Source organism: Gobius niger, assembly GCF_951799975.1.
Source record: "Gobius niger genome assembly, chromosome: 4".
In the NCBI taxonomy this organism is placed as follows: domain Eukaryota; kingdom Metazoa; phylum Chordata; class Actinopteri; order Gobiiformes; family Gobiidae; genus Gobius; species Gobius niger.
Window position 1 is genome coordinate 13,059,872 of NC_136855.1, and position 16,908 is coordinate 13,076,779.

Sequence of the window (16,908 nt, forward strand, 5' to 3'; positions counted from 1 at the left end):
TGGCTTTAATTCTTTTTTTTTTTTTTTAGCATTATTGTTTTTGTAAACCAAGACAAAACTAAGACTAAACCACGTCGAACATCCTATGTTTCTAATCAGTGCGACTTTACTGCAGCGTTTGATTCACCGACTGTTTGTCTTAAAGAGGTCACTGTGGAAATAAGTGCAATGAAACCACTATTGAAAATACTTTTCTTTTAATCCAGTTCAAACATGTCGTGAAGTAGAAAGTACAGACACCTGCTCTAAAATGTAGTGAAGTAAAAGTAACTAATATTTGTACTTTTACTTCTGTTACTGCCTTTGTGGCAATGTGACCAGTGCAGTTCATCCGTAATATCAAGCCGCCGGTCTCCTTATGGTGACTTTCGAAGACTTAAAAGCTTAACATTTTCTTTTGGTCAGTTGTGTTTCTGTAGCATTCCTTTGGTCCTTGGGAAAGAGCGGGCGTAGTCATACTAAGTCATAGTAGCACCTCAGTCACTGCATAGTCTTACCGGGTTATTCCCGATAATCCCCAGCTCGTACAAAATGGACAAAGTTGCGAACACGATGTAGCAGAACAGAGACACCAGACCGAGCTTCCAGTCCAGCCTCCATTTGTTTATATGCACTGCGACGAAGAGGAAGACGATGGAGAGGAGCAGAGTGGAGGCGATGAAGACCAGCCCCGTGCTGTTCACCTCCACGGGGGCAGTGGTGTCCACGAAGGCCGTCTTTATGAACCAGGGCAGGCCGAGGCACAGCATGTCGAAAACATTGGAGCCCACGATGTTGGACATGGCCATATCGGCTTTCCCTGAGGAACAGAGCATGATGCCAGTGTTGTGATAACATCAGGTTCAGATAGGGCCCAAATTAGGAACGAAAATGACGAATGACACACTTCATTATGATACAAAGGCAATTAGGGCTGCAAGATTAGGCGAATAGGTTGCGTTCACATTTTAGATGATGATGTCTTAATCTCAGATGGAGGGCAGGAGAGGAGGGGTACTGTTTTTGGAAGAAATCTTTAAATGGTTAACCTGATCATCATTTGCGAAGGCTTGAGTCCCCGAACCTTCCTTATGAATATTTTGTCTTATAGTCATATCGACAGACTTAAATATCATTATTGTCACTATTTTTGGACACCTTAATTTTTCATTGGGCCTGATCTCACAGAGAAGATGTTGTTACGCACCATTTCCGGTGATATCAACCATAAACCAAGTCAAAGCAGCCCGTCACCTCCATTTTAATCTACAGACTGTAAAGAAAGCTGAGATGTCACGTGAACACAATGTATTGCATTTTCAGCTCAAACCGTGCAGCCCTAATATAAACACATTCCAGGGCCACTACCGCATTATGATGTGCTCAGGACACGACAGTCATCTTACTGCCCACTACTGCCATCAAGTGTTAGTAAAGAATACAGATTTCACCCGTTTCATTTGTCTGTCTCATCATCATCTTCCATGGCTTTTACAAAAACATGAAGAAGAACACATCATTTTGGTATTGATCACAAGAAAGGCTCTGTTATTTTCTCTTTTTTCAGTAGCTTTCTGTTCTCAAATTTCCATATCAACCGGCCTGATTTCTTACCTTCTCTGGCCACCATGACACTGGCCACGGTGTCTGGGATACTGGTGCCCGCAGCCAGCAGCGTCAGGCCCATCACCGTGTCCGGAATACCCAGGGTTTCTCCTAAAATAACAAATAAACAAAAGCCCCAATTAGAAATCTGGTTTTCTGCCAAGCCAAAGTCCAAAACGTCTAATCTACTGGAGCTTATGTCTGTGACCTTTTCCTGCATAAATTTAGAAAAGAGTTTAAGCCACGACAGGAGAAAAATGTTTAACTATTTCAAAGCTTTGTGAGTGTGGAATAACCCAGAGAAGTGTTAAGTTAGAATAACAGGCTTTCTGCATATTCACCTACTAATTTAAACAGCTAATATTTCATGCTATAAACATATATACCAAAATGTACAAAATATCATTTATTGAGTTAATAATAATAATAATGTATAACTATAATAATAACTAAAAACTAAATAACTATAATCTCTGTATCAGCTGCACTTTATTAACTCTGAGTGATCTTCTTGAACGCCGACTGTAACAAGAGAATTTCTCCTTTGTGAGATCAATAAAGGATTATCTTATCTTATCTCTTATCTTATCTTACAATTTTAATGACATTTAACAAAGGGCCCCTAGAAACTCTGTGGACAATACTGTATATTCAAATGCAAAGAAACTCTAGTAAAGGTTCATGGATATTGCTGGTACAAAACGTTTCTTTTTCACACTAAGCCCATTGATATTTAGTTCAGCAGCAGCCTGCATTGTAACAAGCAAAGCCACAGGCAGACTCCGCTTCTCAGTACTATATTTTAAACCAGCATCTGCCCCTGAGCCCAGACATAATCCAGCACTAGTCTACTTGACAACAATAATATCATTATACAGGATTGCAAATTCTGCCTGATCTCCTGTCCATTTACTTTGATAAACATGGAAAGAGTACAGTAATAAGAGTAATAAATGACATTTCCTTACTTTTAATTTCTATGACAAAATACTTGATGCTGCAATATAGTAACGATTTGTGGAATTTCTACCTATATGTGTATTTTGCCGATATGGATTAGTTTTAAAGCTTTATTATATTGTGGAAAAGACAATTTGTAATTTCAATTATTGCAATTAGAAAATCACAAATAAGTTGATAAGGTAATATTACAAAAAGATCACATTCCATCAGGATTTTTTATACAATCAACAAATCAATTTGTAACGCCATGAAAAATAGCAATTTGTGTCTTTTCCAAAATAGCACAGCCCTACAGGTGAAACTCGGAAAATTTGAATACTGTTAAAAAGTGCATTCATTTCTGTCATTCAACTTCATTCAAACTGTGAAACTATAACAAACAAAAACTTGACATATGTCACTTTGCATGTAGTGAGTCTACATCATAAATTAGTTTCACATTTTAAGTTGAATTACAGAAATGAATGTGTTTCACCTGTAAACATGCACCGTACGTCAACTCCTGCACTTCTTTTAATTGTAGTACTTTCATTTATAATAACAAACTCCTAAAAGCCTTCCATTCTGACTCTCAACTCCTTGTTTCTGCACACGCCCTGACCCTCACATGACCAGGTTCCTTTTGGAGGTGACGCGTAATCCCCCCCTGGCTGCACCGGCCCAATGAAGCTACAATGGGCCTCCTCTTAACCTTCAGGGACAAAAGAATCCCAGGAATGAGCCAGCCGACCACCATGTGATACCGCTCGGCTCCATCAGGCTCTTTCTCACCAGCTTCAAACTCTTGTAATCCACAGAAGTAGCCGGGAGACTGTTCGGACTTACAACTGCACGTGATGCACACGAGGACTGTAGTGCCCAGTGCCCATGCATGCATTAGGCTACATCTCCATTAAATTGTTTTAACAGCAAGTATGTGGATATTATCTAACGCAGCTTTAAGTAAGAGAGTTGAGAATTATTACGATTCCAATTTTATTTTCATGCCTTACCTACGACAGTGACCATCCACACGAGGATGTAAGTGAAGCCTGAGATCCACACGGCGGACATGAAGAAGGTCACCATGAACCAGCTTTTCCAGAAGCGCCTCCTGCAGTCCGGGATGGTGAGGTACAGCAGGACGATGATGGGCAGAGACAGAACCCAAACGATGCGCTTCAGGTCATTCTCCGGAACGGCAAACACACTTTTGTGCTCTGAAAAGAAGAATAAGAATTTTAGATCCATTCATAACTGGGATTCAAAATGAAGGTGGAGGTCCAGTCTTGTTTAATCTTAAGCTTGGTCGTCCCAAAGCTAGACCAGAGAGAGGCACTAGTTTGAAACATGTATGGGCTGTTCTCAGTGCTTTTGGGGATTTACTAATGGTTTATTTATTTATTTATTTATTTTTTCTTCTTCATTCCCTTGAGTCATGCTCAATTAAGTAAATCCAGATTCAAGCCCATTTGTAAAGACAAATATTGGGCTGTAACTGGGTGTCCTGAAGCTCAGTGACTGCTAATATTGTAACATAAGAGATTATTATACACTTCATGACCCCCATACTTGCATCCCACTAACCCTCTGGTATCTCGTTGAGTCCGTGCAGGCTGAGCGACAGGTGCGAGTATCCGGAGTCGTCCTGAAAGATGCCGCTGTCGGTCCGGGAGCGGCTGTGGACCCTGAGGCTGGAGTCTTGGTTCCAGCCGATCAGAGTCTGGGTCTCACTCTTTTCCTCAGACCCCCGGCCCAGACACGTACAGCACGGGCTCATCTTCCTCAGCACGAACTCACTGATGCGCAGGTCAAAACACAGCACCACGATGTAGACCGCGTAGACCAGCAGCAGGCAGGCAGCGTCGTACCTGTAGGCATGGGGTCAGGGCAGGGAGTTAAAAACTATGTTAAGGAATTTTATCTATAAGTTTTCTAACTCAAACGCTTTGAAAGCTTTTAGCCTTATTTTCAAGTTATTTTATTTTAAATGGTCTTGCCGAGGTCAGTGATTCGCCTCTATTGTGCCTTTACACTTTTAAATTTTCAAAAATGACTGTTGTTAAAGGGCCTAGATGGAAGTTGACATTTTTATACTCACTACTGTCACCTCAGGTCATACGTGTAACTGCAACTTCTATATTAAGCTCGTGCATGACGGCACTTCGGACCCGAAGTAAACCTTTTTGAGTGCAGGATTTTAGAGGCAGTTGTGGTGAAGAGGTCTGGGCTCACTCTACACATTAGGACGTTGCTGGAGCAAGAAGGGGGAGGAAAATACTTTTTATTTTTTTATTTTTAAACTCCGTCTAGTCCCTTTAAATTGTATGGTAATTTTATTTCCTGAACTTGAATTTTCGAGTTGAGCAGCGCTGCTGACATCCATATAGTTCAGGATCAAATGATGCAAATTCAACGTTTTAGAAAAGAAAAAAAAAAGCTACAATATACAGAGTAGTTAAATAAGTCTCTATTAAAGTAATGGTCTGTAAGATCTATCTATCTATCTGTCTCACTGTAAATCAGGGTTAATTTTGACAACATATTTTAATTTAGTTTTAGTTTTAGTCTTTTGACGAAAATGTAATTTGATTTTAGTCTAGTTTTAGTCAAAAAAAATATCTTCAATTTTAGTCTAGTTTTAGTCTACTAAAATTGCAACTAAATTTAGTCGACTAAATTTAAGACGAATCTAGTCGACTTTGCATTGATAATATTCATTATAATCATATTTAATCTTGTTCCTCTGCTTCATGGAGCTGCTCCACATGAACAAAGCTCAGAGCTGATCCTTTGGCAGAGGATTTAAATGATATGAGGATGGATGATTTTAGTCTCTCCCTTTCATTTTTATTTAGTCTTATTTTAGTCGACTAAAATATCTGGATATTTTAGTCATAGTTTTAGTCTCATGAGAAACTTTCATTTTAGTTTTAGTCCAATTTTAGTCGTCAAAAATATCACTTTGACTAAAATTAAGACTAAATATTTTAGTCGACGAAATTAACACTGCTGTAAATATTCAACAGCCTGAATCAACAATGTTCTCACAGCTTTAGTGTTCACATGGCATTATGAACAACTGAGTAAGTTTCCCCGGAAAATAGTTGAGAAAGGGGCCCTTTCTGTATATCATTATAAACATGAGTCACTCTCAAAAACCTTTGTTTTGGCAGTAAACCTAAGGTAAGAGTTGTCGTTTAAGATGTAAAAAAGTGTCAGTACTGCAATCAGGCATCTCACAGTGGTCATGGCGTAAAACCCATTCTTACCAGTAAACTTTGTTGTCAGAAATGATGGCAATAACAGCTGATACGCTGATGGCATAAGCCAGGCAGTCTCTGAACAAGGGCCAACACGTGAGACGCCCGGCCTGGAAATATAAACAAAAAAAACACAGGTAAGCATTATTTTATCAGTATGATGTTTCGCATGGCAGTGTTGTTTACCATAGAGGCCAGGAGTCCACAGGCTGCACAGATGCCCAGGAGGTTGTAAACGGCTGAGCCCACGATAGTGCTCACCCCGATGTCTCCCTTTGTCACAAAAACACCTGACGCAAGACGAAAAAACATTTGACTACTAGACTATGTTGCTATTATTATACAAACACTACAGTTGAAATGCTTACCAAGAAATGCTGTGACCAGTTCAGGCGCTGAGCTGCCGGCTGCCATAAACGTGGCCCCTGCTACATCCTGGGACAGTCCCAAACCTACATAAACCAGCAGTCAAGATGAGTGACTGATACTTAACATAACATCACAAGCAATATATTATTATTTCACCTCTATTGTTGCCAGAACAAATAATCTGCATCCTAGTTTGTGGTCCTTTGGTGACAGTTTCTAATACTTGGTTTAGTTTAACCCTGTTAACCGTTAGCTGTATGTTGGTTGCCAATGAATTAACCATATCCTTGTGTTCTGTTACACATAAATGTTGTAAAGACATCATGTGTCACAGAGCCAAAGAAGGTATGAGGGCTGCTTGGCAAATCATTCATGCAATAAACATACTATTTATGCAATAGTAATGGTAACAGGTTTCATGAATACACCAGAATTTAGCAGTGTTATATTTTCCATCCTATGCTCAAACTTGAGGAAAAAATACTCATAACGCAAATAAATATTTACATAATTACAAAATATAGCCATAAAAATCCTAGTGAAGTTTAAATCATTGACTGGAGTTGATTGCGATGAGGACCTTTCGCTTTTATCAACAGAAGCTTCTTTGCTCTTGTGGTAAGAAAATGTGTATCAACTCAATGATTAATATTTTACAATGGTTATGATAAAAATAAATACTTCCTGATAACTGAGATCTTGCACAAACATAGAGCCATAAAAATGACCAAACTGGATTGATATATTAATAACATAATAACCATTATATGAAAGCAGTAAAAGCTGTGTCACTCCCCTTGGCCTTGGTAAACTGCCCTAATTACTGGAGTTGCTTCCTCCCTCTGTTAGTTGACTCTCCCCTGTTGTTGGCTCAGTCTCCTCTGTTCCTCCCTCTGAGACGGTGCAGTGCCTGGTGCAAACCTCCAGTTACGTCACCGCGGGGCCCCCTAGGCCGTCCCTGGGCCCCCTCTGAGCCCAGTGCATGACTCTCACTCGCTCCTCCATGAAAACACATGATGTTACAGTACAGTATGTGTGAGCAGCTCATGTGGAGCGTGCACAGGAACAAAATACACGGCTGTGGGTGAGGCAACAATGGAGCCCAGGCCAGGGGTATGATGTAATCGAATGGACCACTGTTTCATAAAATTGTTGGACACATTTTCATAAAAATGGCAGGGAAAGTGCACATTATTGAGTATCTCTGTAAATGTGTCTGCTACAGTTTTTTCCCAATTCCCCAGTAGGCAACATACTAACAAACCACGTGCCTCCACTAGCCAAAATTATTATCAAAGAAACTTTTGCTGCGTGTTTAACTTACGTTCGCTGATGACTTCCAGTGAGGGGAGGAAGTAGTCGTCGCACACGATGGCCACAGCCAGCAGCATGTAGAAGATGATCATGAAGTAAATGACCAGACCGCCATCTTTCCTCTCCTGAATCGTGAAGAAGCCATCGGGAAACTCAGAAGACTGTGGGGAGATGCATTCCGTCTCATTCTCTGTAAAGCAAAGCACACAAAGCTCGGCACTGGACAATAAGCGATATTCAAAAGCTGGCATTTTTTCTGCTTTTACTCTTGGAGTTGACCAGAAAGTTATCACTCTAGTTTAGCAGTACTTTTTACACGTTAACTTCAGCAAATTTAAAAGTATAATATGTTTATTCATATATGACATACTGTGTAGCACCTCCCTTGTGCAACAGGCTCACGGTTGCATGTACTTTTAATGCAACGACAATAAAGGCTTTCTACTCTACTCTATAGTATTAAAGAAAAGTCTGACAAATGTATACGTCATACTTCTTCTAACCGTACACTTTTAATTCAATGAAGTTTAGAATTGTCCTTAGCAGTTGTGACAAGTCTTAAAATGATTTTCTAATGATGACAACCAAAGTGAAAGAGTGAATCTACAGTGTGAAAAGTCTGAAATACAGGTAGACACTGCCATGGCATCATTTCATTTATGCATTGCAATGTCACAAACTAAATGGTGTAGATTCTATGCAAGGAGCATGCATATGATATGAAGCCATTTTCTATCAATATATATCTATTTGGAAACATAAAAAACAGGGACATTATAGTAGGTGGGATGGCTGTGCCTGAAATCCAAATATGGACAGGTACACAGTCACCCTACACTGTGCATCGAACAAGACCACAAAGAAAACGCAACTAATATTGTAATAATCAATTGTTACGCTGAATTGACACGCTCCCGTTCACACACAGGGGGGAGGCATAATTGATGAAGCACTCTGAACGAGAACAGTGGCGCTCCTAATTGACCGCTAAACTGTAAAATCACAACAGACACGATGATTGGAATAAACAAAAGTGACAAAACAAAGCTTACCCAAAGCTCTGCGCACTCTGCCCCTGTGCGTCTCCTCTGCGCTTTTGGCTGTATATGACACGAGGTGAACGGAGCAATATAAAAACACCACAAATCCCACGAAATAAGGAATAAAATCTCTTCGTTTCTTTCTTGGGGGAGATGGCGGGCTATTCATGGTTACTAAGGGGGGGTAAATAATAGTTGTGACAGGCTATAGGCTACAGGCTTTTTAGGAATTCATTGAATCCACTCCGATTAGTTGCAGCTGGGAGGAAAAAGCCTGCTACTACACTACAACTACAGGCGCTCAGAGGAGATTATTGGGGGAGAAATAGTGTTTTAAAGATTGGGGGATCACGAGGGCCGAGTCATTCCGGTGCAGTTGAACGCGCTGCAGCCTCGGGGCGCGCGCGGAGGAGAGCAGGAGACCTGCTGCAATACTCCACAAGTGGAAAATGGGCTTTGTGTTTCATGGTTAGCGGTCTGTCACGGGTTGATGTGCGTTTTATGAAATCCACTGCCTTCAAGTGTCTAAAACATGTGCATCATAAGACCAACCTGCGCGATAAATGTAACGAAACATCCCATGATAAAAAAGAAAAAGAAAAAATAATCTTGATCCTATTATACTATCATATATATTAGATAGGCTATAGGTGTTTACTAATAGACAAAGAGGCGAGTTGCACTGACTGCCCCTTTGATTGCACTGCTGCGTAAATTACTTTTACCAACTTTTACGCACAACTAATTCACGGTCCTCGGTGGACAATATAAATATTAAAGAGGGGGTATTATGCTTTTTTCAATCACATAGCACCAGTCTATTGCTGGGTTGCAGGTTCTAGAATGTGATGATGTCATCGGGCCCAGTGGGGGGCAGGAGCCAATTTGTCCTATTAACAGCATTACACTTTCACAAGTCATAGCCTAAAAGAAAATGTGTGAATTACAAATATGATCATTAACATCATTCACTGGGTCCATAATCTCTCTGGACAAGACCAAAAAATTTCCTCAAAAACAAAATAATCTTTCCTCCATACAATAGTATTGGCCTTTAGAACGCTGTGATGTCACCTGCAACCCAGCAATAGCACACTACAATGATGACGAAACCTTCTGTTGGTCTGTCAATGCAGTAAATTAGAAAAACTGCCTTGTATAAAATTGCTCTTTCAAAATGGCTGTAGCAAATGTCTTGAAATAGGCCTCTGTCTCTTTAAGAACCTCTCACTCTTTCTGACACGCCCCCTCCACACGCTGTCTGTGGCATCAGTGGGGAGGGGGTTCTGCTGAGGAGCAGTGGTTGGTTACTCGGCTGGTGACGAAAGCTCGGAGGCGTCTCCAGGAGGTGGGGGCGTTCCTAGGAGGACTCAGGCAAACCTATCCCTAAAATGGCCGCCATCAGAGTTTTTACAGATTACTCAAAAATATGTGAATGTGCCAAGGCAACACTTCAGGCATGTTTTTAATGAGGGAATGACATAATAACATGATGTAAAGCTTGAAAAAGTCGATTTTGCACAATACCCCCCCTTTAAATCTACCATTATAAACAAAAAGTAGCCGAACTAATCAATTAAGTGGGCAGAGCAGACTTTGGTGGAATACCAGACAGGTATGGGCTTAAGACAACAGGCCCAGTGAGTAGCACCTTGAGACAAAGCCATCCCACAAAACGCAAAATAAAGATCTTACAATGAAAGCAAAAGGTCTGATTACTGATGCGCCCGTGACATGACTGCTTTATTGCCACTGTGAGGTATAGTCTTTGTGTAGGTCAAATACAAAAGAGCAATATGTTTCTAAAAGCCTTTAAGAGTTAATAAGCGAAGGTCTTACCACTTTTACATTTTGCGTTAAGTTTTATTCTGTTGAGCCGCTGGTCTCGCTCCTGTCTCTGGACAACAGCGACCCCACCTGGATGATGCTCAGAGGTGGGTAAGAGGGTCTTGTTTGGACATGCCTCAAGTTTTCCCCAAGTGGACCTCAAGAACCGCAACACCTGGAGACTTCGTCGGACATTGATCAATCCCCTTTCCTCAACAAACAAAAAACTCAAAAACTCAAAAACTCAATGGCCAAAGGTTTCCTCTGTAGCCTCTGCAAACGGGCGTAGCCTGACATAACATAGTTGGATGAACTCCTTGTGCAAAGAAGAAAACAGGTGAGTTTGTGGCCCATGACTAGCAAGTGGTTACTGTCATAGAATGAATCTGAAATATTTGTTAAGCCTGAAACAAGGTTTATGCTTTGTATTACAGTACCACACAATGGAACTATCTTTGCCCCACTTGTCTCTTAGGTTTACAGTGTGTTGCATCCCCGGGCCTTATCAAATCAAATGCATCATCATAGCCTTCATGTATTTCGAGTAATATTTCTATTTATTTGTATTCATATATTTAATTCGATTAGCCTATTAGATGGGTTGCACAAAAAGTTACATTTTGATGTGGAAATAGTAGTGTAATTTAGTTTAGACTGACCTTCCTACATTTTAATACCAGGGACTCCAGTCTGAAGAGGATTTTGCATGGAGCATTTCTGCACTGGTGTGACAGGAGTTTGAGTCTGCACAACCACGAGGTGAATTACTCATTACTCATTACTCATTACTTATTATTCTTTTTTTTATTTATCATCATTTTTCTCTTGGTTTTGCTTCAGAAAATGTGGTTTGTGTGGACGACTCCCTTATCACTGTGCAAATGGCGCCCCTCAGTGGTATAACTTAGAATGGTGAGAAGTAGGACGTCTGCTATATCCCAGTTGTTCTCAAACTGTTCAGAACAAGCATCACCACATTTATTATCAGATCTCTAAATACCACCAGGCCTACATGAAATCGTCCATAGTTAAAATGAAGAAAGTCTTTAATTGCAGAGGACACAGACCACCTGACAAAGCCTTGGTACCTCCAGCGGTACATGTACCACAGTTTAAAAAACACTGCAATATTCAGTTAGGATTACAAAAATAAACAGGCACACTTGAAGTCTCAAAAACTCCAGCGGTTTGTAAGATAAGATAAGTCTCTTCAAGACTCTGACTTAACAGCAATTATCTCCTTTCGGTTTATCTGGAATGGAAACTTTTTCAGATAAAAGCTTGCCGTGTGTCTGTGTGAGCATTTTGTAATCTATCATTGCACATTTATGTTATTTTTGACTTTATGCATTAGGGTTGCATGTATTTAAACTGCTACTAGTTTGTATATGTGGATAGAAAAGTGGGTCCTTTTTTATGTGCGCTTTCATAAGTTGGACAGAAGATTTTATTGAGGTTATGGAATTCAAAGGTCAACAGGACTTAGGCAATTGCAAACCATTTATAATGCAATTTAGAGAAGTTTCGTAAGTCGCCTACAGATGGACTCTGAACACTGGCATACATTTGTTATTGTATAAAGCTATAAAAACAAAGTATGCACAGTTAGCGGCGTTTAGTGACAGTCTAGGTAATACTCAAATATAGATCTAAGTTCGTAGGGTACTTTTTACTTTATTCGAGTCATTTGTAATTAATTTTGTAAAAAGTGAGTTATTCTCTTCCTCTTTAAGTGACAAAAGCTTCATGTGGTGTACATGTGATGTAAACGGATGTGTTGCATTACCTAATTCTTTCATGACATTTTCTTTGTAAATATCAGGATTTTCAGAAGTGTTTTATCTCTTGTTTCTTGTGATTAATGCCACTACTTTGACATAAACCAGGCTTAATGTTAAACAGTTACTCAGTACTTGAGCAGCACTTTATATATATATATATATATATATATATATATATATATATATATATATATATATATATATATATATATATATATATATATATATAAAGTATGTTATTTTTGGTCTTACTAGAGAATAAAATTAGGTCAGTACTTTTTCAACTTGAGTAAAATTATTTCAAACTAATGTTCATTTAGCTTTTCTCCCTACCTCTGCCTTTTTCACTGTGCTACCCTGTCTAATAAAGCCCACGGCCCAAAAAACAAAACAAAACAAAACAAAAGGGAGCAATAAAAGTAAAAGTTGTTCTCATCATTTAATTGAAAATAATAATAATAGCTGACACATCCACCACTAAAATAAAAATCACTTACCCTGGTTGAGTGATACATTTCATTGAACTGTGCCTCTATGTCTTTCTATCAGAAGTCTTTTTTTTTTTTTTGTTTGATAGAAATTGGGAGAACCCATTGACCCATGCGACTCGCATTTGCAAAATTCAGTGTGTGTTAAATGATTAAGTGGGACTGTTTTGGGTGACCGCGTGTTGTAGTGGGGGACATGGCTTGTGCATTTGGTTTGTCAGTGAAGAGGCCGGTGCATGTGAGCTTTCACTTGTAACTCGATACAATGGAAACTGGACAAAACCCAGCTCCATCTCAGCTGTCGGTGTCAGTGCTGTGCTGCGGATAAGTGCCTCTAAACAGAATGGGGATTTGCATGGGATAGCTTTTGAAAAGGAATATGAGCGTGTGGAGTAAATGGACTGTGAAATAGAAGTGATTTTCATTAGTAACATGGCTGTACGATTGCAATTACGACTAGGTTTGCAATTTATGTTTTGAAATCTAAAATCAGTTCAATGTGTGTTTTAAACAGGCTACACTAACCTTTGAGAGACTAGAATATCAATTACAAAACAAATACAAGAATACATGCCTTTCAGAACATGTTTCTAGAGGTCTAAACTATAGGATTAGTAGGTTTTATACACTAAAAACACTTTCATTACACATACTGTGCAATGTCATTAGAGGAGGTGTTATTTACTGCAATTGGTGAACAGAATTCATGAACAGATATAATACTACTAGCTGAGACCCGGCCTTTGGCCGGGCCTCGCTAGTCTCCACATGTGATATTCTGAGATTATGAGTGATTACAAAGAAATGTCCAACCCGTCACACAGTTCAGCTGTAGACCAGTGGTTCCCAACCCATTCCAAAAACTATGGCCACTACAAATGTGTGAAATAATGAATGCTAAAACTAATTTCAAACAAACTGCAATTGGAGTATTTGATGCACCCGTACTCCTGTCGTATAAACTACAACAACAATATGTTCACTAAAGTCAGGGAACAGAATTCAAGAGACAGTGGAATAATTATGGATAAATATGAGGGGTTCAGCTCTAACGGTTTGGTTCACGGTGCAGGACCCGTGGTTTGGTGCATCACGGTAGTGTACAATCAAAAAAATAATGAGTAGGTTTTGAAATGACATAGCCTAATGATCGTTGTTAGACAGTATTTATAACCTTACAATAAAGTTGGCAATGCTTTCAAAGCTGCTTTAGAATAAAATGTACCTCTGGGCTCACAATACGTGAAAGCAAAATAGAAAAGAAATGGTAAAGCAGCAAAGTAAAAAAAAAAAAGAAAAAAACTACGCAGTGCAGGCCATGCGCTCGTTAAGTGTTAGTTTCATTTTCGCTTGGACTCACACGGAGGATAAATCAGTAGGAGCAGCGCGTTTGATTAGAGGCTGGTGTTTGAGCAGGTGTTGGGCAATGTTTTGCGTATATTTTTTTTCGGAGACAAAGCTTTGGAGACGGAATACGGTCAGGATTGGATCTTACGCATGTACCTGTGCGGAGCGTCTACAGCTGCAGGTTAGCGGTGAGTGAGATGACACACATCGGCCTGTTTGGATGCGCGCGCACACATACACGCGCACACACACGCATACACGCGCGCGCGCACACACACACACATACGCACACACCGCCCTGTTTGGATGCGCGCACACGCACGGCAGCACGAACCACGCACACACTCAGTACTGTCGCCAGGCTTCCTGGTGTTCCCAAACGGTCTCCCATCCCAGTCCTAACCAGGCCCGTCCCTGCTTAGCCTCAAAGTCGGTATGGGAAATAAACATGGCGGCGCCCAGGCGGCGGCCATTGAGATAGCGTTTTCTATAATAGACTAGCTGAGACCCGGCCTTCGGCCGGGCCTCGCTAGTCTCCACATTTGATATTCTGAGATTGTGAGTGATTACAAAGAAATGTCCAACCCGTCACACAGTTCAGCTGTAGACCAGTGGTTCCCAACCCAGTCCAAAAACTATGGCCACTACAAATGAGTAAAAGATTGAAGGCAAAAAATTGTTTCAAACAAACTGCAATTGGAGTGTTTGATGCACCCGTGCTCCTTTCTTATAAACTACAACCACAATATGTTTGCTAAACTCAGGGAATAGAATTCAAGAGACAGTGGAATAATTATGGATAAATATCAGGGGTTCAGCTCTAACGGTTTGGGTCACGGTGCAGGACCCGTGGTTTGGTGCATCACGGTAGTGTACAATATATTAATGAGTAGGTTTTGAACTGAAATAGCCTAATGATCGTTAGACAGTATTTATAACCTTACAATAAAATTGGCAATGCTTTCCAAGCTGCTTTAGAATAAAATGTACCTCTGGGCTCACAATACGTGAAAGCAAAATAGAAAACAAATGGTACAGCAGCAAAGTAAAGAAAAGAAAAAAACTACGCAGTGCAGGCCATGCGCTCGTTAAGTGGTAGTTTCATTTTCGCTTTTACTCACGCGGAGGATAAATCAGTCGGAGCAGCGCGTGTGATTAGAGGCTCGTGTTTGAGCAGGTTTTGGGCACACACGCCCACACACGCACACATTGCCCTGTTTGGATGCGCAGGCACACACATACACACGTACGCACACACACGCACACACACGCACACACACGCACACATCGCCCTGTTTGGATGCGCGCGCACACATACACACGCACGAACACACACACACACGCACACACACATCGCCCTGTTTGGATGCGCGCACACGCACGGCAGTCAGATCTCGTGCACTCGCGTTTTTGTGACAGCGGGTTGTCCTCGGACAGCAGCACCGCGGTACATATGGACCCGTGGCCAATGCCCGCGGCCGGTGGGACCGTCACGGGGGGGCCGGCCGCGGATGTAATAATAATAATAAGAGTAATAATGCATTATAGCGCTTTTCCAGACGCTCAAAGTCGCCTAACAATTTGGTGCATTATTCATGGACAGGCAACCACGCACACACTCAGTACTGTCGCCAGGCTTCCTGGTGTTCCCAAACGGTCTCCCATCCCAGTCCTAACCAGGCCCTTCCCTGCTTAGCATCCGAGGAACGGTCTCCCATCCCAGTTCTAACCAGGCACTTTCCTGCTTAGCTTCAAAGTCGGTATGGGAAATAAACATGGCGTCGCCCAGGCGGCGGCCATTGAGATTGCGTTTTCTATAATAGATTTCTATAATAGATGCGGGGCTGCAGTGGCAGGTCCACACTGTCGTTGTGTCCTTGGGCTAGACACTTGACCTCCCTGACCACCAGTGCCTGTGCACACTGGTGTATGAATGAGAGCGTGAATGGGTGATCTAAAGTGCTTTAAGTGCCGAATGTAGGTGGAAAAGCGTTGTATAAATAATGACCATTTATTTACCAACAATGTTTTGTAGACACAAGCGAAGAGACCACTAGAGGTCAGAGTGCAGCTCTGTCGCGCTCTTCCCAACCACAAACAAGGCACCACACCCATTTAAAGGACTTGTGTGATGTCCTTTAAATCCTTTAAAACTTTTGGGCGGCACTGTGGTGCAGAGGTTTGCTCTTGTGCAAGACGGTCCCAAGTTCGATTCCCACCTGGACGGCGCCTTTCTGTGTGAAGTTTGCATGTTCTCCCCGTGTCTGCGTAGGTTTCCTCCGGGTGCTCCGGTTTCCCCTCCCACTAAAAAATGTCCACTAGTTTAATCCTCCAGCCAGAGGTTTCTGATCATTAGCCTGGCTTCACATCTGGAGATGGGTTCCCGAGCGCCAGGACTATTCAAAACTTGGTAACTAAAGCCCCCCCCACGGTACCAGTTTTTGGTACTATGTTATACTATATTAGCACATGTTTTGTAAGACGAGACTGAGAACTGTATTTAAACAAACTGTGTCCTTGCTTTATAGGCTGCCCATCCTCTTTCTCTGATCTCTGTGAATAACTAGCTTTAATTGCTATAGATACCCATCCCTTTGTGTACCGATGTTTCGATGAAGAGATGTAAAAGTAGCTAATCAGGTTTTCTTGCAGTGCTCCCCCTTTGGTACACTTAAAACTATGAATATGTAAAGCACGTTGTGTAAGCAAACATTACATCATGCTGTTTTTTAGTGGGCAATATCTTTGGTGTGTACATGGACATTTGACTGGACAGTGTGGCAGTTACTCAATAACTTAGGGCTGCGGCTCTCAACAGTTTGACAACAAGTATCTCATAAAAATTATTTGGACCTTCCAAGTGCCACTTGGCCGAGATCAAGATTATGTCTGAGATATGCCTTAATTGCAAAATGCCTTTTCTAACCAAACACTAAACTTAAACACAATACTA

At 41.0% G+C, this 16,908-nt stretch overlaps 1 protein-coding gene across 1 annotated transcript; it reads right to left on the reverse strand.

Annotated features, from left to right (window-relative positions):
• Positions 1 to 286: 286 nt before the first annotated feature.
• Positions 287 to 8,681, reverse strand: slc24a5 (solute carrier family 24 member 5; the record flags this gene model as incomplete). The annotated part of the gene is made up of 9 exons (XM_079555468.1): positions 287 to 799; positions 1,594 to 1,695; positions 3,540 to 3,746; positions 4,114 to 4,397; positions 5,799 to 5,899; positions 5,976 to 6,079; positions 6,158 to 6,241; positions 7,483 to 7,662; positions 8,525 to 8,681. 9 exons carry the CDS (start codon positions 8,679 to 8,681, stop codon positions 477 to 479), a joined length of 1,542 nt encoding a protein of 513 aa, XP_079411594.1. The 3' UTR covers positions 287 to 476.
• Between the last annotated feature and the right edge of the window lie 8,227 nt (positions 8,682 to 16,908).